General features: G+C 41.6%; 1 protein-coding gene across 10 annotated transcripts in view; it reads right to left on the bottom strand.

Annotated features, from left to right (window-relative positions):
• The window catches only part of nhsl1b (NHS-like 1b), a 96,066-nt gene that overhangs the window by 11,011 nt on the left and 62,136 nt on the right, over positions 1 to 22,919 (bottom strand). For 7 of the 10 annotated variants that reach the window (XM_058612603.1, XM_058612604.1, XM_058612606.1 and 4 more), the window contains exons 2-4: positions 7,762 to 7,914; positions 4,195 to 4,322; positions 2,133 to 2,328 (exon numbers count right to left, since the gene is read on the bottom strand). In XM_058612603.1, the coding sequence (XP_058468586.1) occupies positions 2,133 to 2,328; positions 4,195 to 4,322; positions 7,762 to 7,914 (477 nt within the window). Of the gene's footprint in view, positions 1 to 2,132; positions 2,329 to 4,194; positions 4,323 to 7,761; positions 7,915 to 8,801; positions 8,964 to 11,778; positions 12,025 to 22,919 lie in introns of those variants that run through there. The other 3 variants (XM_058612610.1, XM_058612611.1, XM_058612609.1) reach the window with 2 other exon arrangements.

Genomic DNA, 22,919 nt, shown 5'->3' with positions numbered 1-22,919 from the left:
TTGTTAAATCTAGCTGATTTCTTTTGCCACAACACTGAACAATTGTAAATGGTATTTATTAGTTGTTCCACTGGAATATGTTAAGCAATTGTTCAGTGTTGTGGACTGCATAAATAAAAACAATTTCAACTTCATTTTATGAAGATGAAGTCAGTCTCTAAGAAAAACATCTAAAGAGCTAGATTCAGTAAGTAAGTAAGTTGAATGTTTTTCTTTGTTTTTTTTAATCCACCAGCCAAAGTGCCTAAAACAGCCAGATTAATTGGAAAATGTCCATTATATTAAAAAACAAGTTTAGTCACTGAATTGGCTGATGGTTCAGATTACAACCCTGATTCTCTGAGTTATAAACATACATGTTAGATATGTGAGATGTACAATAAACATGCTATTATCATGCACAGGACAGATGAAGGATGAAGAGAATACACACGTGTTCACACATGCACACACACTACAGTCTTTCACTGTTGTTAATATCCTGCTCACCCCTGGTTTAGTTTCCCTGAGGGGAGAGCAAAAGCACACTGTGTGCACCACTCTTCTTTTCTTAATTTTGGCTCAGTGGGAACAGCTAGCAGGCAAAACCGACGAGGGCAGATATTGTCTTATCACATGTTTGTGTTTCCCCTCAAACTGACCGAAAAGGCCCTGATCACTCTCTCTCTTTCTTTTCCCTTTTTTTTTTTAAACTCTCTGTCACAGTAATTCAAAGTTACTGCAGATGAAGCAAACATCTATATATCTATATATGGGATGGGCCTTTGTAGTTTCACACTTTCTCATTATACAAGAGTCTACTTGTGGATTTGAGTTACTATACACACACATGAACTGTGTGTATTATATATATGTACTTGTATACATATATATATATATATATATATATCAGTATGCATATACATGTGTCAAACTCCCTATGATATGACAACAAGTCAGTGAAAAGCCTGGACACTCGTGTGTGCACGCATGCACACACGCGCACACACACACACACAAAGGCATTTGAAGGTCAGTCTCAGAAGTTTGATGGAAGGGAAGAAAATATGCAGAGGTAAAATGGAGGAGGCAGACATGCAAGACTGTCACATAAAGGTTTATCCTCTGTGGATGAGTGGGTACAGTAATTGATTCGTCTATCCACTCAACCATAGAAGAGTTGATTAAAGGAACAATCTGACAATTTTGCTTGATGGGCTGATGCTGTCTTACTGAGAGTGAACGGACGATCAGTGTAATCAAAGAACAATGTGTAGATGAAAAAGCATATTTTTGTCATATGTCATATAAATCTTCTGTGTTCCCAGGTTAAATATGTCATAGATTTTAGGTTATGTTTTCATCTTTCTGTCTGTGAGCAGCACAACTTGATGAAGTTGTCTAAGGATGATGGTTCTGGTCCAAGAAAGAAGTCATGAAATGTTGGTGGCCACCTGGACACAGATCCAGAAACAAGAGAATTTCAATCTGGTGAGGAAGGAGAGTGTACTGACACTATGGAAAACTGAGCTGCCTTTGTGGAGGTTTATGCTTTTGATACTTTTTCTAGTTTCCTGTTAAAAAGGTGAGGTTTTAGCACATTATATATCTGTCTGTTAACAGCACAACTCACAAGGGACTCATTTTGATAACATTTTCCAGGTATGCTGGATAGGGCCCAAAAAATAACCTCTCAAACATTAGTCTGACAAAGATTTTCTAGGTTCAAGAAGCTGCACAAATAAACCTTTTGCGAGCTTGAAAAATTCCACTGCGATGACAAAATTGGTTGGCTGCTTTATCTCCTGCTCCAGTTTCAGTCCGGGGCTGGATTCCCTCACTGTCTCGATCACAATCATCCAAAACTCAGTAAGACAAACGTGTCAAAATATGTCAGAATGTTCCCGGCAGACAAAACAAAACTAAAAGTGTGACTGATGGTTGAGAGGTTAATGTTACAGAAGAGACACCGAGGCCAGAGCTTACTCAATGTAGTTTGATATGTATACATTCTGAATCAATGTGGAAGTAAGAGAAGCAAGATGTGTGTGTTTTCCACTACCAACACCAATAAGGGCTGGTTGCTACTCACTAATGGTTAAGATATGGACAACATGGTTGAAAGAGAGCAGTAATTAGGAGATGTGCTGTACCTGTGACGTTAATGGCAACTATATCTGTGGGCACAGCCTGAGCCGCCTGCCTCATCTTCTCCTCCGGGGTGGGGAGGGGTGGGGCCTTGTTCCATATCACCTGTCCGTCAACCTCAGACCCTTCGCTTCCTCCTTGTGGAGTCTGAAGCCTCAAGGAGAGCTGGGATTTGTCATCCTCCCCTGATGAAGCTGTGGACTGGATAAGAAAGAGGAAAGACGGGTTATTGAGACATTAAAAGGATGTAAGAAAGAAAATTAGAAGATGAAAGAGTGATTTAGACAAAAATGAAGGAGAGGGATGAGAGGAGAGGAGTCACAGTAAAAGAGATCCAAGAGAGCTTAAGTAAAATGTCAAAATTATATTGGCAAAGGTGAATCAAATACTATAGAACTTAATTGACCGCAACTACAACCATGGCAATGAGATTGTTGATATACTGGCGCACACAAACAAGACTGCTGTGACCTTTCAAAAATCATTGTGTCATAAACATGCTTTATGATCAATCAAACCCAAATGGAAACGCACACTTCAAAACACACACAGACACAGATCAGAGAAAACCAACAGCTCCACCGGGATAAAAGCAAACGAGCAACGCGGGGGCGACCAAAACAAAAGAGCAAATCAGTTGTGCGTTAAACTGTGTTCGCACAGTAGAGTTTACAGCAGAGAACACGTGGAACACATTTTCCTGCAGCGTCCAGGCTGATGATTAACAGCAAAGCAACCTCACATTAATACCTGTGAAAAGCAAGACTAAAAACTCCCTAAATGTGCTGGGATATACTTAGGAGCAAAGCAAATATCATCTGTCCTCACGTCTTCATCCAAAATGCATTTGTCTGCATCTGAACCACCTGAAGCTTTTCCACTAGTGCATAATCTTCAGTGTTAGTTTTGGTTTAGTTTTCTGACATCTACCAAATATAACAACAGCAATCAGTCTCTGATTCCACAAGCAATTCTCCTGACAATCCAAACCATCAGACGGGCTGGAGGGGATGAGAGCATGCATGGATAGATGGGTAAATAATAAGTGGGAGGCAACAGAGAGGGGTGGGGGTAGGGGGTTGCATAAAACCCTCAGTTACACAGTGTGTGGTGACAAACATGGCTTGTTATTTTGTGAAATGTTCATATACCAGGAACCCTTTTCTTCTTTTGTAGCTGCTGTCAGTCAAAGTTAGGCTCTGTGGCCTCAGGACAACAGGAAGTGATGAGGGAGGAGAGGGGAAGGCGGACAGACCGAGGAAGAGGATTGGCTGGGTTTGATGAGAGGGAGTTTGTGTGTGTGTGTGTGTGTGTGTGTGTGTGTGTGTGAGCAGAAAGTACAAACACAGATAACAAGTGATGAGAGTCGACAGTTTAGAAAGACAACAGCATGTTATGGAGGTCAGGGGTCGCGGGAGGCGTGAAATGAGGGGCTGGTCATGAGATGCTCCGGGGGACAAAGGAGACGCTGTTAATAACAGGGAAGGAAACTGACTCTTTGACTCTTTCACTACCACAAGTTTAATTTCTGAGTGTTTGTGTGCAAAAGATACAATTACTAATACAATTACTAAATTAACCATCGACTATTTTGAGGGTTTCTTAAACAATTAAAACAAGTTCATCTGACTTTTCAGCTTTTTGGGTTGTCGACAAACCAGGACATTTGAGAACATCATCATTTCCAGGTTTGAAAAACAATGATTAACATTTTCTGACATTTTCTACACCAAGCAATTACTTGATTATAATAATCGATTATGAAATAAAGATTTGTAAATTATAAAAAATAAGTAATAAAAACCTTTATACACTGGACTACAACCAATTCTTTATACTAATATTTACAAATAATAGGGTAAAAATGGGAGATGAAAAAGCCAAAGAGAAGCACAGGAGAGAGAACATATGACCACTTCCAACCACTAGAGGGCACACAGATATTGATAATATCACTGAAGGCGCGCTAAACACATTTGGCTGCAGTGCCACTGCCTGTACCTGGACAGCTGTGTGTTTACTTGTGTATAATAGTTTGTGTGCCCCTGTGCATATATGAATAAATACCTTCTTGTCATTTTCATCCTCCTCCTCGTCCTGCAGGCTGCTGGTGGACTGGTCCGGGTCGGAGAAGGTAGGACCCTGAGAGTAGTACTGTGAGCTCCTGAAACCATCTTTCCTCAGCTTGTCACAATCTGGAGACAGCGAGACACGAAAACATATTTATTTTGATGACTATAATCTTGAGCTCAAATTAGATTCTTCACAACATCAAAAAAGTCAATTAATCATGCTCACTAATACGGTAAAAAATAAACACTTGCTATGTTAATCCCAAGGGGAAGCACGCTGCACATTCAGGGAAACTTGTGCATAAAATATTCAGAATAATTAAGCCAATAATGACACTGTACAAATGATGTGTGAAATATTTATAAGACACAGCTGTGTACTACTCTTCACAGTGTACCGGTGGCATTCTATGTGTGTCATGTCAGTGAAGTCCCTGGTGAACGCTGCCAAGTTCTGCTCCCACATCCTCACGTCACCACCTGCCATGTTGTGGTTGTGATGCGTCTCTCTCTCTCTCTCTCTCTCTCTCTGTGTGTGTGTGAGTTTATAAATGAGCGTACGTGTGTGTGTGTGTTTGTGTGAAATGTGAGGAGGGGGTATCAGTTTCAGTCTGTCACACACAGATGGCAGAACTGTCCCCCTCTCCTCCACCACCCCTCCTTCTCTTAGAGGGTATTTAGCACATCCTGTCTCGTCTCCTCCCAGATATCGAATAATTCACCCGGCATCTAATTTTTGGTTTAGCATATTACACTTTCAAAGCCTCGACTAAAACAGAGCAGCAGTCATTTTCTGTGACTCGAATGTGTGCAAGATGAAGAGATTCAGTTAAAGTGTGAGGAGGAGCTTTACAGTGCCTGTATCAAGGTCCGTGCCAACAGTGGTATCAATATTGTTGTGTTTCCTTATTGTCTTCTTTGCTGCATTTTCTATTTTCATTCATGTGTGGAAAAAAAACCTTTCACTTTAAACCTGGCACGGCTAATTACAGCCCAGTCTCTATGGAAGAGACACAGCGGTGCATGTTTAATACTGTCACTTAATGGCTCCTTATGGACCTGGCAAACACAGATACTGTAACCACAGGCTGATGTGGAAGAGAGACTTTTAGAAAGCATCACGATAATAAGGCCGTGATGACAGGAAGTGGCGATGTTGAGAAGTGGTGCTACATGATTCGGAGATGGTTGATTTAAGGGAAAAAGAAAAAAGAAAAACTGTGTTGAGCTGCTTGTTGCTAGGCAGAACTTAAAAGGAGGGGCACGTGTTATAAGCAGAAAGAAAGAAGGATACTATATGCACTACTATGTACAAAAATAATATAATTATAAGAACAAGTTATATGAATCTATATTTACATAATTTAATTTGCATTCAACGGTGTCTATTGATGCTCCAAATAGGTGCCAAACATTTATATACGTGGAATGTCAAAGTAAAAGACTAAACCTATGCAGAGGCTGTAGTAAAATACCAAAATATGACCATGTATAACATAATCCCAGTTATGCACACACTATTACTGAGTGAACCTATGAACTTGTAGGTCTCTTCACTGTTGTACCAATCAGCACACCTTAATGTAATGTCTAACTTATCTATGATTTCTTCATTTGTGTCATTTATTCCTGACAATAAATGACACATGAATGACGTGAATGACTGATTAAACTAACACACCTTTGACGGGAATAATCTTATCGACTGTTGCGTAAACTTCCCTGCTGTATTTCGTCCTGGTGACACGTTCTCTAACACGCTGTGAGCGTAAACCCATGTGATAGTTTAGCGGGGAACAGATAGCGGATGCGCGTTGCCATCTGACTGGTTATCGACTTTTCAAAGCAGACTTGTGCACCTTGCTGTGGTCACACTGGTGTCACATGGAAATGAGTGACATGTTACATGTGCGTGACAGCAGTGCAATAGAATATCTTGTAAAAAGTTATACAAATATGTCAATTATTATAAACATATAGGGGAACACTTACTTCTACAGGTACAATGTACAAATGTGGGACATACAGGTTGAATTTCAACTTCATAATATGGCAATTATCAATTTTGATTCTTGGGAAGGTATTACATGAATGGTAGCTTTAAGTAATTCTCATTACCACACTATTACCTTGATATGTTTTTGAAAATAACATGAATAAAATTATTGACCTACTATTTACCATAATGTTACTCCCATGAAGACAAATAATGTTCAGTAACTAGACTAAATGTATTTTCCCAGAGACGGGGCTGTAACTATGGGTGTGTCACCTCCACTCTCAATTACCCTTCCAGGGGGTGGAGGAAGAATTTAAATGCTAAAACACACATCTGAACTTTAACTGTCACAACAGGTGCTCCCATTGAACACCTGTTGGTTTTCAGTTAGGACCCCCCGGGGCTGCGTGGTTGTGCCAGTGGCTGCATTAATCCCACCACTCAGGTGGTGTTTGTGTACCTAGAAACATCAATATTTCAGGAAGTAATAAGCAGTGATCACAAGCACGGGCGGGGTTGAACAAAGACAGACAAAGAAACCTACTGCGTGTACGCTGGTGTCTGATAAAGCAAGTGACTAAGGCTTTACGCACCGAACGCATCAGGTTACATTCGCCTCCTCCTCATTTATCTCCCTGTCTCCCTTTATCTCAGTGTTTTTTTTATCTGCTGACACACAAGGCCAACCCAGCCTGTAAACAACGAGCCTTTTACTACAACACACCACTTGTGTTCACACACATCTTTATCTGAGACATGGTTGAAAAAGAAAACTTTCCCCAGTGCCAGTATTTACTACTATTCCCGCTTACAGCTCTGGGAAAGTTGTTAGTAATATTAAAATGTTGTCACTCTGTTGTGACTTGAGTCCTTGCGTTTGTTTGACAACAAGGCAGGACCTCTTAAGTGTCCAACTGTGCGAGACACACAGGAAGAAGATGACTTCACACTGTTGTGTTGTTTACTAAACACAAATTACAAGCTCGTATACACAGTGTACTTAGGTCTTCACCTTAATGGCAGGACTTAAGAGGGTTCTTCCTCTGAGGTGTTGCAAGTGAAAAAAAGGTGTCCCTCAAGGCTCTGTGCTGGGCCCATTATTTACATAAATAATCTTGGACAGAATATTCCAAACTCAACTTTTCATTTTTTTTACATTGATGACACTGTCATATACTGAACATCTTTATGTGCCCGACGCCATATTCATTTCTGTGTTTATTTACAAAACCATTATGGGGCATCACTCCTTTCTATTTGTCTTATCTTTTACCAAGGAAACATGAAAGTCACAATCTCTTTGCATTGATGGATGCATTTTGGCAGATACTTCCTCAGAGTCCTCACAACATATTGACTGTCTTTTCATGGTGTGAAAACCATGATATAAATCAACCAACAGTCAACATGTGGCAAACCAATTTTCAAGCATCAGAGAGTGATGTTTTTGTTTCAATCCAACTGCTGTCAATATTCGTAATATCTCAGGAACCTACGATAATGTGCATGTCAGTCTGAATCTAGTTAAAGTTAGGTTAGTGGTCTAAAGACATGGAGTCTTACCTCGCAGTGCAGTCTTGAGGTTAACTTTGGCCTGACGGTGGAGGTCTTCTACGCAGGGCGGCCTGCTGCCTGGCAGAAAGACATTCTCCTGCTGATGCCATGGTGCCGTGTAGTGAACCGTCCACTTGCTCTCCTCGTCAAGGTTGGACACAGCTGGAGAGACACAACAAGTTATGGTTAGTTTACATTTAGTTAGCTTTCACATATAATTAACTGTTGTGGGGCTCAAGGATACTTTCTTTTAATCATTCAGCTTCTACAGCACACAACTGTTTGGAGTTGGAACTCAAAACTTCCGAGGGCATTCCTTAAGATTCCCTCAGATTTCTAACTTGGACCAACCTCACGTACCCATTGTTCAGGATTCTAAGCAGACTGCCACCACACAAACTGCTTTGCTTGTATTTATTTCACAGTACATCCGTCGTATACATGGTTCTGTTTAATTTGAAACTGTGTGCATGTGCAAAACTCAAAATACACCAATTCCAACCTTGGATGTGAACAGAAGGCAGCATTAAACCAGTAGAACTGGCAACAGAAAACATTGTTTTTGTTTATATTTGTAGAGGAAGAGGAAGGGGGGAGGATGGTGAAGTGCTTTGTGCAAAGGTGTTAGTCCCCACACCCGCATGGTGACACTCATCTGAGACATTGCACAAGACCTAGGCCACACACCTCAGAGGCAAAGGAACAACTTGGAGGTAAACACTGACCAATGGGTAAAAGAGTGTAAACACACTACTGAACACTTACAAAGCCGAGTCTTATTCTTCAATCAAATGAAACCCCTATGCATTGTGACAAAAAACAGCTCTTCATCATTGTATACGCTTACATATGCACTGAAAAAACAACGTGTTATGTTAAAACAATGCCTCCAAAACAGACAATCCATTTACCTAATTACCACGTCTGTAATTCAGGTTTGATGGATGATAAACTGGGATGCATATTCTCATATGCTTAATAACAAATTCTATGATTATACTCATTACAATAATACCAGTAATGAAACACACAACAAGCTGAAATCTTACCAAGTGAGCGTATCCAATCTAACGTTGGTGATCGTGGATGGAGTACTACTTCCATTTAAAAAGCCAAATGTTAGTCAGGACCTCTATCATCTGTGTCCTTGTCCTGGCCAAACACAACATCTGACTGGGACAGAGGCAGAAGTCTGGTGGGACCAGGAGGAAGGGGACGGGTCATGCATAAGGGGCTGGGGGAGAATGTAGACTGTTTTTGTTGGAGGAGTTTTTCACAGGTGCTAATGAGCCACAGTAGCATGCATGACGAGTGTGTGTCTGGGGGGGAGGACAGAGGACCAAATAAGGTAGAGGTGTAGGTATAGGGTGGGGGGGGTATATGAGTGTGAGACAGTAACTAACTGTTCTGATATACAGATAACTCCTGACTGGCTACACACTCTTTAGTTTAGTACATGTCTGTGATTCTGCATCCTTGTGACTCCAGCAAGGTTAAACATAGTTTTCTGGCAGGATTTATGGGGGACATTTGAGTGTACCACACCCAGCTGCTGGTAAATAATACCACCTACATGTTTTGACTCCACAGCTCATTGAAGAACGGGCCGACGTTAATTGCTCCTCCAGCAGAGAAGGAAAACGGCATATGTTTATGTTCCCTCTCACTCTTTTGCCAAAAATGTTTTAGGCTTTTCTTCGACCATGACCAGTCTCCTTCTAACAAACTACTATTTCTTTAACTTCCCATTCACATTTGATGCATGCAACACGCCATAATAGACAGGGCACGTCACCAAAGGCAACATAGGCAGCTGAAATACAATAAAGAGGAGAGGAGATTGAAACAAGCAGCGCTCGTGTCTTTACACATGTTGTCCTTTAACGTGCCTGCACTGGTCAGAATAATCAATCAAAATACAACATGAGGCCAAACTTGCTTGACCACAAGTTTGGACGGGATTCAGTATCAACAATAAATGTGAAGGTTAGGTCTTTAACAGGTTTCAATGCCCTCAACATTAACTGTTTGAACATACCTTTCACCATCACACAGCCACCTCTGCTGCTGTGTCTAACTTAAATAAACTTGCTTTTCTATTTAAATGTTCTTTTTCCATCCCCCACACTCACACAGGTAACCCTCCCCCACCCACCATTTTTGATTTTGGTGCCTGAATAGACCTCAGTCAGGCTATAGGCAGACCAAGGACATGGGGACTGTGGACACAAAGCTCGTATTGTCTCTCTGCATCGGCCTTCACATCAGGCCTTTCAGTGCCACAATGCCCCCTAGCCTCTCATCACACACACGCACACACAGGTCTGCGCAGCTATCCTTCTCAGGACTCGCAAAGACTTCCATTCCATTTGGACAGCCTAAATAAAGCCTTATACCTAAACCTAACCACCATATTTAACCTCGACCTTAACCTAACCAGTTCTTCAGAAATGAGATTCGGAGTAGATTTGGGTCTCAATGGTCAGTGTTTATGCCAGAGAAGGTCCTCGAGAGGTAACAAATACACACACACACTGGACTGTGGCGCGAAAGTCTTTCTGAAGTCCACTAATCCCTCTGTCCACTGACCATCAGCTCTCTGACAAACACAGAGCGAGGGCAAACAGGCTTCTGAAAACTTCTGATGGAGGAACACAACCTACAAGCTGCATCACAGCCAACAACACAAAGAGCTACGTAAAGTAATCTCCAGGAAACAGCTTCTGTACACACACACACACACACACACACACACACACACACACACACACACACACACCCACACACACACAGGATTAGCTGTCATGATCGATAACAGTGATCAAATTGTACTGACAGCATCTATGCTAATCCAGAACTGGCTCCATGAAACTGATATTGATTACTAACTTCCATGCTTAACACATCCTTCTATGTGTCACTGGGGTCAGCATGGCCTCAGTTTAGGGCAGTTTTTTTTTGTTTTAATGCCATATATTATTCATATACAGACAGAACATTGGCCAGGTGTGGCCCACAAGAACATTTCAGATCCTCCAACAGCTGTCACGAGTGTAACATTGGTGCAATTAAGAGTTTAAACAAGAAAATACAGCTCTGTTGATCATTAACATTTACAAACTGTTTTCTACCTGTTAAAGTGTACATGGTAAAATGTCAGTGCCTTATTATAAGACATACAATTTCATTTCATTCTATGTATATTGTGTGTCTTGCTGCTGCAAAATAAAACCACCATGTTTCAGCGAAGAGCCAAGGTCCTTGGCTCAGGACCAAAGTGTAGACATGTGCACGATGGCGAGATACGGAGTGCAAAACTGCTGAGCTAACCATTAACTACCTCAACTCAGCCTTGACTTCAACACGCACAAACACATACACATACACACAGGCTATAAATACACCTGAGATTATAATTTGCACAAGCAGCTTCCCATCATCAATCCGGGGTTTGTCAAACAAACTCTGATTAATACACCGCCCGTCATAAAACACGAGCCTCATCGAAACCTGCTCACCATAATCGTCATGGTATCTTTACTACGGAGTTTGAGTCAGCTAAATCTTTTGTGCCACAATAAAACGGCCATGATTTTCAAATTCCAGCCGCCTGTTGTCGGGTCATTAAATGCTAATAGTTGTCCACTTTGTGAAGTCTTGGCCCAGTGGTTACCTGGTAACAGGGTGCAGCAGAGGGTTGTGTTTGGGCTCAGCAGAGGTAGCAGTGGAGGTACTTCACTCAGAGAAAAACATTAGTTGTAATGAAGTTATTTAAAACCCATTAAGGCAAATGATTGGGGCAATTTGTCCCACAGACTAAAAGCTTTAATGACGCTATATAGTTACAATAGTTATTTGAAACAAATGAAAAAGCTGTATGAAGAATACAGACGCTCACATCCCAGTGACATCCATGTCAGAAAGAGTGGAAGACAAGACTGGGAGTCTATTCATTTGGAAAGTAACAACAACTCCAGACACACATTAATGACCCGCATGGATGGAACACAAGTAAAAACACCTTACCCTTCCTTTTGAAGTATTTAATCACAGATTTTAACGAGGTCCTGATAAACACCATTATTCCCCCTTCACTGTGTGTGTGTGTCCTGCACTTGAAAAAGAAGTGCCCTAGTACTGAGGCACAAAAAAAAAAGAAGAAAGATAAATCCAGGGGAATAAGATGGAGAGGAAGTGATGACGGCGTGGCTGGAGTCGACTCCTCTCCGTTCACATTTCTGTGTGTGAGAGCGTCAGCCACACTCGCAATGAGTCTCTACTCCTATCTGTCTCTGTAAACACACACGATTTACCACCACCACCACCACCACCACTCCTCCCTCAGGCAGTCCAGTCAGTTCTCAGACACACACACACACACAGTGGGAGGGGTGTAGGATCGGCCCCTCTGTTCCTCTGTGCTTTGGTTACCAAGGAGTTCTGGCTGCCTCTCCCTTTACTTCTCATCATCAGTCATTCTCTCTCTCTCTCTCTCTCTCTCTCTACACTCCCTTTCTTTTTTGCTCAGCGGGACTCAGAATATAGCGTGTAGTTAAATCTGTGTTATTAGAACTAACAGGTTAAGATGAAGATTTCTCTCTATTGTTCCCTCTTGCTTACTTTTTAGAGCTGATCTGAGCCGTTGGATCAGTGAGGCTTCCTCTGACTGAACTGTAGATATCTATGCATCTAATTATTATCATTATCATTATTGGGGGAAAAAAATGTTCTCACAAGTTTTTTTCTAGGAGGATATTTTTTGGGTCTATATTTGCATCCTTCTAAGGATATTGAAACATTTTCGTATACATTCTACAATTAGAAACTTCTCTATCTCAATATCTTTATTTAAACTCTATTATTTTCGTTTTATCTCAATGTTTATTCCCAGCCTGCTGTGTGTGTGTGTGTGTGTGTGTGTGTGCGCACATGGCCACTGAGTCTGTGCCACATGAATATAGAGCCCATACAATCCTCCTATTGTCCAAGTTATCAAATGCAGAAACACACATAAGTGCAGGGTCGCCCCGCCCTTGCGGTCGCAGTTCTTTTCAGCCCAAACCGCGGTGGAGGAGTGTGTGTGGGGGGGGGCAGGTGGGAGTGTGTGCATGTGGAGGGGGAGCACAGCAACAGCATGAATGGGATTGCAAATGATCCTTGAATTTGTAGTTTAAAAAGGATTCACTCACTCCTCCCTTCCTCCCTCCTTCCAGTCCCTCCCTCCCTCTGCCCTAGACCTTGCTGGATATGAATTCATATTCAGCAATTCATATATGAACATGAGCACCATTTAGATTTTGTTAATATTCTGTACTACTGAGCGCTCACATGGTTTAACACATGTGCTTCACTGTAAATACCAGACGTCAAGTTCAACAGTGTTCAAACCAGTGATTTAGGATAGCAGGTGAAGCCATCAAGTGTTGTTATTTTATAAGGTTTCTTTCTAAGATAGCTGAGATACAGCTTTTGTCAATATTGATTCAGCAACGGTTTCAATAATTAACAAAATCGTAGTCATCATAAAACAGAGACACAACACATGCATGATTGTTTTGCCTCAGATTGTTTTCTGTCTACGTCTGAAACCACAATTCAACATTCATTCAGGAGCAAAATGTTAAAATATATAGTAAAATCCATATATGTAAGATTTATTACAGCTTTTCAGCTTTTTATAATCAGTCAAGAATAACCTCACATTTATCTGACATTAATTATAAAAGAAAACATGATTTCACATTAAAGCTGAACAGTATTAAAAAAAAAAAAAAAAAACTACTCTTGGCCAGTCAAATTGGCAGTAAAGACAGGCACGTGTCCAACTTTAAAAAAATAAATAAATCTCAGTTTCTGGCTCGCACACTTTGGCACGCGTGCAACATTAATATAATTTATGCAGGCAAGAGTCCAAGCAGCATCACTCATTAAAGAGTCTATTGTTTTCAGGACAGTGTCAACAAACGTTTGTGCACGTACATGTGTGTGTGCACGCGCGCGCACGCGCGCACACACACACACACACACACACACAGTTTGACAGACAGTTCAACAACTCAATCCGCTGAAGGAGGGCTTCATATCTAGGCCACCTCGAGGATTAAGGCTAACTGTCCATTCACTCATACATCCTTATATCCTTCTGCTTATTCACTGAAGGATGGAAGCTCAGAGTGAACCCCAAGTCCAAACAACATCTATTTTACATCTGTTCACTCTTCAGGCAGCGTGTGAGGGAAGCGCTTGCTCTCGACTCTGGACGAAGCTCTGATCTCAGAGGAAGTCAGTGGTTAAAGCCCAGCTTAGCCTTAAAATAAGGCAGTAGTTGGTTATTATGTCTGTTTTGCATCCCCTATATAATGTTAATGGCAACTGGCAAATAACCTACTTTAATAACTGCAAGATAAAGCTAAAAGCAGTTTGGGACACACACACACACACACACACACACGGGGGGGGCACGTTCATTAGTATCGAGCCCTGTGGCAAGACATGCAATTATCCCGTCTTGCAAAACAATCAGCGGCATGTCACTGAGTGAGGAGGAGAAGAATGAAGGGGAAAATGTGAATAATTAACAACTCGTTTTTTGAATAGGAAAGAAATTGAGGGAGATTCACGCTCTTCCTCCTCACATTGCTTCACTTTCATGTTCTCCTTTCCATATTCACACCTCATTTGAACGTCACCATTCACCTTCCTAGTGTTTTTCCCCCCAAAAAAACATACACCAAATGTTTTTATTGAACTCATAATCCTACATCTTTTTATTTATTATGCTACCACAGTACAGTATATCCTTTCAAGTTCCCAAAACTAGTCAATCCTACACACACACACACACACGTCTGTCCCCCCTTTCATGACACACCTCAGCTTTTATTTTCCTAATTGGACATGAGAGGAGGGAGCTAGGCCAAAGCCGACCCTCTAAATCCATCAATGCTACCTGATTCACAGGTGTCGGATCTCTCTCTCCCTCTTTTTCATCTTCTCCCCTTCATTTAGACATAGCTTTTTTTTCCTGACTGCCAATGTTACCAAGCGTGTATTGATTTCAGCCTTCACCTTGATTCTCCTTTTCTAAGATGGAAAATGTGAGGAGGGGAGGGTTTGAGCTTGAGTTTTTGACTCAATAACACAGCTTCATTGCTACAAAGAAAAAAACCTGTTAGCAACAAATGATTCATATTTTTGCCCTTTAAAATATATAAAATAATAAATACTAAGTCAATAATTTGCACATGGACTATTGGCATGGGAAAATAAATACATGAAGTTACTACCTTCATCTCCCGCAGCCTCTTTTCTGTGAATGAAGATCTATAATTCATAGCATGTAGAGCAACATACTCGAGCCCCACCTTTTATCTTTACATCTGTGTGAATGAAAGCTTGGCATCAGGGGTCAGAGGGAATCTGATCGCTTTGGTCTTCTCTCTGAGATGTAGAGTAAGGACATGAATAATCTATCAGTGAAGAGTGAAGGGGAGAGAGAGAGAGAGAGCTGGTGTGCTATCATCAAGGTTGTGTAACTACAGCTTTTCAAAGGCAGGATTGTTTTGTGCACTAATATAGATTCATTAGTGTCACTAGTCATCAGTCTTAAATGCTATTCTGTCAATAACACATCATAATAAAGATAAAAAAGCAACATGTATTGAAATATAGTGTTGTTTTGATGATAAACCATTGTGATCGGTCAGGACGAGACAACTCTCCACACCGCAAATAAATAGGCAGTTAAACGCACGTTAAACCTCAAACTCCCTCCTGAATAAACACACACTTTCTCTCAAACATCACACACACACACACACTCAAGCCATGGTGACAGAGGCCGTCAGCTGAGTAAACAAGCAGTGATAATAACGGTGTTTCTACTGGAGCTAATGATTTTAGCATGGGGTAAAGTTCTCGCACACCACTCTCTCTCTACCTCCCTCTTACACACACACACACACACACACACATGCTGGCTTTGCATTCTTTGTGTGGACACTCCCTAGCCCCTCACTCTAACCTTAACCACCACAACTAAATGCTTAAACCCCAACCCTAAAACCAGGTCTTAACCCTCAAAAAGCCAGTTAAAGCTGTGTGGACCGAACAGCCTTCTAAATACATGTACACACACACACACACATAAACTTTTACATTTGACAAAGTCCCACACTAGATGTTTGACCTTTTTCTGACACAAAACTTCTCCCTCTCTCTCCCCCTTTCTTCTGTTGCACTTCTGTCTGTTCAGCCGCCAGAGGTTACTGGGTAACTCCAGTCCCCTCCTCATCCCCCCTGTCTTTCCTCTTCTTTCCATCTGACCTGCTCCATTGAAGCAGCAGGGATTCCTTCACACACACACACACACACACACATGCACAAACGCACACACAATCCTACAGCTGCTCTCATTTAATCAGCAACAAACACTTTGGCTGACTTGTCATCAGTGGCAGCAAACTATTGTGTTCACAACGACAAAGTCAATGTGACCACATAGTTTTTGATGAGTCCATCAGATGATACGCTCACCAGACGCCACTTTATTAGGAACAGAAGAGTCGGGACAGTCGGGAGTGTCACCTGGTGTGTGGACTTCTGCCGCTGGGGTCCATCTCCTTCAAGTTTTGACATGTGTTGTGCATTCAAATGCATAACATGGTTACTGTTGGGAGTTCACTGTTGCCTCTCTACCATTTTAAACCAGCGAGGCGTCAAACAGGCTGGATATCAATGGATATCGTCTCTCTTTCAGATCATTCTCTGTAAACCCTAGTGATGGTTGAGCATGAAAATCGCAGAAGATTTTTGAAATTTTCAGCATAGCCCATGTGGCACCAATAACCATACCATGTTCAAAATCTCTTCAATGCCTGTTTTGAACTCCAGGAGTTCATCTTAATCATGCCTAAATGCATTAAATCACTGCAACGTTGAACAGGTGCGCCTCGTGAAGTGGCCAGTGAGCATATATGACATGGGGAAAGATGCATGAGTGTATTTTAGGCTCAGATGGACTTCAACCTACTGCAGAGGCTCACAACAAGTAAAGTAATTAGGTTCACAAGTTCACAAAGAAAACACACACATTTTGTGTGTGTGGGCCGGGATATTCTGCTGAGTGAAAAGCAGAGGGGGCCTCTCTTCTAAAGGCCGCTTCTCTTTTGTGATCCATGAGAAAAAAAACAGCAACTTTGAGTGACACCCTGCAAACTACGCCCTGAGCGTGCACACAGCCACACAGCATCACTACCAGAATCAGAGCGTGTTCTCTGTGTTTGTGTGTTTTCTGTTTCACATACACATGTATGTGCATATCCCAGGCTTGATGTGGTGATTTCATATTTGTGTTTTCTGTTCAAACACCATGTAGCTGTTCTCACACACACAGACACACACACACACACACAAATGTCTTTGAAAAAGGGCGCAGCACAACATGATGGTATCAAAAGCAAAACGTCTCACAAAGACTTGACTCAAAAAGAAGGATGAGAAGAAAAGCAATAGGAAGTAAAGTTTGTTGGACTCTTTGATGTGGTAAATGTGAGGCCATTTTTCTGAGTATTGACGTGAGTCGGGATAGAAAAGACTTTTAAGGGACAAAAGAAATGAGACAGAGATGAGAATAAAGGCAGACGGGAGGAAAAAAGTCAGGGGATCAGCAGATGCAGGGAGAAGCGAGGGAGGGAGAGAGAGATAGATGGAGGATGAATGCAAAGCATCCATATAGGCAGACGATCAATAAAAACATGTATATATACAGGAAATCTGACACACAAACATACACAAAGGCCCAGCAGGCTTTGGCGGTCATGCCTAATTTTCCCTCTCCTGGCGTCTGACCCAGGCACTCTCCACTGAACCCCCTTTGATATTCGATCCAGGATAAAAGACAAAGAAAGACAGTGGACACAGATACAGGTTATACTGTGGACACACATGAGTGCATTAGCAACTGCTCGTCTGTACTGAAAAACACTGCAGTGAAACAAGAACCGACTGAGAAAAGCCCAAAAACAAAGATGAGGCCAGCTCATCGCAATAACAGCCTGAAGTTACATGAACTGACGGGGAGGTGTGCAACCGTTAAAAAGGTCCTTCCTTTGCACTCATTCAACGGGGAAATCTTTACAGCCAAATGTTAGCTTCAACACAATAAAAGGCAAGTCACTATTAATATGTACACGCCTGTTGAGCAGCGAGTTAAGTGCTCTTTTTTTATGAGCGAGCTGATTTGTACGCCTCAGCCTTCGGTGCCTTCATGAGGGTGGCAGTTTTGTTGCAGTCTTGGGGCGTTTTATGTCACAGTCAGGGTGGATTTGTAGCTAACCGTCCGTTTCCATCCTGGCAACAGGGCTTTAAATCTAATGCAATCTAACCCCAGTGGCTTGTCACCCCCCCCGAAGTTGGCAAGACAATAAACTGAAACTTAACCAGGCCTGTTGGGTCAGTAGATATTTTGTAGGTTGGCAGGGCAACATTCATGTTTTTCTGGTTTACAGTTGGGGTTTCATGCAAGATAAAGAGCATGGACGTTACAAAGGTGGCTACACTTCAATAATAAAAATAAATACCAACTGAAAAATGTGTTGAAATCCAGTTTGGTAAAGATGAAGTCAATATTTTTTTAACGGTTCCTATCGAAAGACCCATAGCATGTCTATGTTGCTGGCTGGAATTGTGGCAAAGATACATGGTCCACGATACCAATAACATCCAACTTCAGCTTCTGTGAAAAGTTAAACGTGCAGGATTTCTCTACTCAGTCACACATGGAGAACAAAGTGCATAAAGTCTATGTATTGAACGTGGATGGAGCATCTCTTAACCAAGTTTCCCCCATTCACTTGAGCAGCGCCACTGTGAGGAGACATGTGGAAGCGGCGCCCGTCGAGTGAAATGTCTGCATCTGTTAATTAAAATATTTATATTTGCCCTGGTGTATCGATATCATATGGCATGAGGAAGGACGACAATATATCATTAATTGATTAAAAGTCCCATCCCTGAACGGGGATGAGGTCTTGAGGGCACAACAGAGTCTGAGCTGAGTGAGAAACATAAAATTCATGTGTATAAAACATACTTTATATGTCAAAAATTAACGCATTACCAAAAAACGCAGCCTGTCAGACTGCCTGTGGATAATTTTCTTCTAACTACTCTAACTATTCTAACTACTAAAAACACCTTGGCTGGACAGACAGCACAGACATTCATTGTTGACCTTTTCACACGTGTCTGACACTTATTAAAACACCATTACCCGCTGAAAAGTTCCGTACAGTAACTGTCTGGTCGTGTAAAATAAAGACAAACCCCTGGCAGTCCTACACTGAGACTACATTAAGAGCCATTACCATCCAGCCAGGCTGTCTCCACTCTATTGACTTCTGGCCCTTCTCACTCTCCAGTAAACCCTCTGAGGAGCCGCCACATCAATAACCACAAGCTCTAAGTGTGTTGTGTGAGTGGGATGAGTTTGAGCATGTATGTCATAGACCAGCTAATGACATATCTCACTGGTCCCTAGTAGTATAATGGCATACAGCAGGCTTGTGTCATTCTGCGTGTACAAGTTAATGTCCGTGTGTGTGTGTGTGTGTGTGTGTGTGCGTGCCTGCGGCTAACTCTACAACCTAAAGAGACGTTGCCATTGTTACACACACATAATAAAGGGTCTTATATTTCTACACCTTTTATCTTTTTGTCATTGTGTCTGTAGCTGACATGTAGGTTAAGTGATAATACACACGCCTATAGTGTACACATGCATGCAAGCATGTAACGTATCATCCATGCATGTTACATATACACACATCTAAGCAGCGATGCCTGCACGTACAATATGTCGGTTGCCATGCAGTTTCCTGACCTACATTTCAACACCAGCGCTGTCTGTTCTTCTTCTTTCCTAAGGGCCAGTGTGTGTGCACGTGTGTAAGTGTGTGTGTGTGTGTGTGTGTGTGTGTGTGTGTGAGTTTCCTACCTCTTGGTTCATACAGCACCTCACAACCATTAATCCAATTTTATAATTAACTTCACACATAAAGACAATAAATCTGACACAAATACACGCACAGGGCTGTGTTTGTAGTGGTCCACTGTGTCCACTGTGTGTAAGTGTATGCTAAAACAGAACTGTGTTAATTAAAAGTGTGACGTGAATAATGTGCAAGCTGGGATACTCACGGAAATCAATGTGCAGCAGCTGGAATATTATCGTTTACTTTAACAATGTAATTCATGGGCATCAATATTTCACCGCTTGTTTCACACTGCAGGATTCCGGTTTACACGCCAGTTAAAAGTGATTCCACACAATGACAGCATTGTTAATTTAAATCTCAATCCGGCAATAAATATTCCTTATTTTACACAGCAAAGGAAATGAGCTTTAGTAAAAAAAACAAAAAACAAAGTATAAAGTAGAGTGCATCTGGTGTCACCATGACCCTGGTGCTCAACTCGTGCTGCTGTGCTGCAGAGAGGGTCTTGTCTGATTTAGACTCAGCAGCACAGCGACAGATTGAGCTAATTTAGGTTAAGTGCTTCCAGTAGCTCAAGGGCGCAAAGCAACAAGCCACCTGGGGCAGGAAGGGAAGCGGTGCGTGCGCGAGTCAGACTCACGGATACCAATGGGAAGTGGGTTAAATCATATTAACGACACAAACCCAGTCTCTCCACCACTGGAGCAAAATTGACGCTGCAGTGTTTGACCCATTTCCCACATCGCACCTCACTTCTCATCGGCAGCTGCAGCAGGTCATTTGGGGAGGGGAAGGGTTTCATCGCCAAAGCAACCAATCGAAACCCAGATATACTGCACAACCAATCGTCCAGTGACCACAAATGTACAGTAGGAAGCCAGCAAGATGATGAGCCTCGAGCTCTTTGCACAATCGGGAACTTTCAGATCGGATGTGAGTTCTGGTGGTTGGTATTGATGAATGTTATTAACCAACACAATTACAATGTATCACCGCCTTTGGCTCCGTTCAATAGGCTTATCACATTGATCCATTTTGGATGTCCTCTCTGTTAGTCGGCTGTTAATTGATAAAAAGAGCAAACTCATTGTTTTCACATCATGTAAAAAATATACTTCCATATCAAAGATTTGATATTTTTGGAGTCTGTCAACAATTTTCAAATGAGAGCAGCAACATGTTTGGGGTGTTGAATTCCTGCAGCACAACAGTATTTCATCAAATTGCTACATCAAGTAATTGCAGTGTCTTTCGATTTGGATGTTGCACTTAGTCCTATTGCGATTTCGAGTATTTTGAATTTGGCACAAAATATGAAACAATCTCTTTCATATTATATTATACAACTATCTTTGACATGACAGCAGCACTACTGCACAACCAAAGAAGAGTATAATCATCATCATCATACTGTGAGCTGTATTGCAAAATCTCATGGCGGTCACAGGGTCACAATCAACTGCAGCACATCTCCTGAGCTTGAATCAGTGACCTGCTCACAACCCCATTTTTTTTCGAGGTGTAATTTTACTAAATCTGGTTAATTATTATCAGACGCACTCGGTAATGCAGCTCGACCAGTGTATTACAATGACCGAGTCTGTGTGTGTAATCCCAGAATAAAGACAGGGAGGGTTAATATGTCTCAGGACAGGCTTAGCAGAATGACGTAAATCAGAATCATCTGTAAAACACACACACACATAATATGTGCACACACAATAAAATGCATGTGATTGGTGACGGTGTCGTTTGGCTTATCAAACAGACTCTGGGATGCAGTTTGCAGATGTGTGTGTATATGCATGTGTGTGTGTGTGTGCACAGGAATCTATTACATCTGGGTTCCTTTATTGATAATCCGAGTCTGAGACCTCATCTGGGAAAGAAGCAGGACCCCAAATCCACTTAACCCCTCCTCTCCCTCTGCTTCTGCTTTAATAAAAACCCCCTTCACCTCCCTCCATGTCTCCACCACTCCCCCTTCTGTCCCATCTAAGCAATAATGGAGGCAATGGAAGGACGGAGGCATTAATGGAAAGAGCAGACCTCCCAGACGCAGTGAGTGTGTCCTCCTAATGGGACACTGGGGAAACGAGACAAGCTGATCAAATACCCCCAAAATTTAGAGCTGCCGTTATTCCAAATTAAATTACTGGTGACACATTATGCATCTTTTTGGTGTACATAAATGACTGCATAGTGTCTGATGGCAATTAATTCAACCCTAATTCTACCAGGTAATTACCATAATCACAATTTAATCACATTAAAGCACATGAGTGTTTGCTGTTAAGTAATTTATTCACTGGTTGAACCTAAATGATTCACAGATGATCAACTTTTAATCCACAAACGAGAACCACTGCACTGTCCAGTCTTTCTGCATTTCTGTATTAAGATGCCCCCTTGTGGGGACAACGTGCAACAATAAGCAACTCTCTTAAAAAATAGTTGAAAACAGTTTATCAATTTAGTTTCTGCTATAAACAAAAAAAAAAATTAAAATGGTCATCGAAACACACTTCACTGTGGTTTTACAAACAAACTGCATGACAGCGACTTCCTTTCCTTTTCCATCTTTTTTTTTTGTCTTAAACCCTAACCCATCTCCACATGTGGATTTGAAAAGAGACGTTGCCATGGTGAGGAAAACTCGTTAATGAGACAGGTTTAAAGAGGCTCTTGAAATCACTTTCTCCCCTCCCTGCTCTCTCTCTCTTGCCTTGTATAATCAGTCTCTATGGGGGAGAGGAGCTTTTCAGAGGCTCGGCTTTGCTGTCTGAGGCTTAATGGAAACTCCAGCTGATTGGGACACGAAGGAGACTGTGGCTGAGGGAAAGGTGGAAAAGAGGCGACTCAGACCAGGGTACACGGTGGAGGAGGGACACAAAAGATGAGACAAGTTATTAAGTGTTATAACCATGCCAGGTGGTTCTGTTAATATGTATCTTGATAAATATAATCGGTCATATAAGTTTGTTTTGGTTTTCTCAAAGGCATCAGTATGATTCTAGGCCTTTTTAAGAAATATTATTTCTTATAAAAGATTAAAAAGAATATTGCAGACATGACTGAATACACGATAAAAAGGACTTTATATAACTGTTTTCTCTGTGAATTATTTTCTGGCTGTGTGTAAAATATCAGAAAACAGTAAATCATTTTCCT

The sequence above is a fragment of the Solea solea genome, chromosome 17 (assembly GCF_958295425.1).
Source record: "Solea solea chromosome 17, fSolSol10.1, whole genome shotgun sequence".
NCBI lineage: Eukaryota > Metazoa > Chordata > Actinopteri > Pleuronectiformes > Soleidae > Solea > Solea solea.
This window is presented reverse-complemented; position numbering and strand designations above follow the sequence as displayed.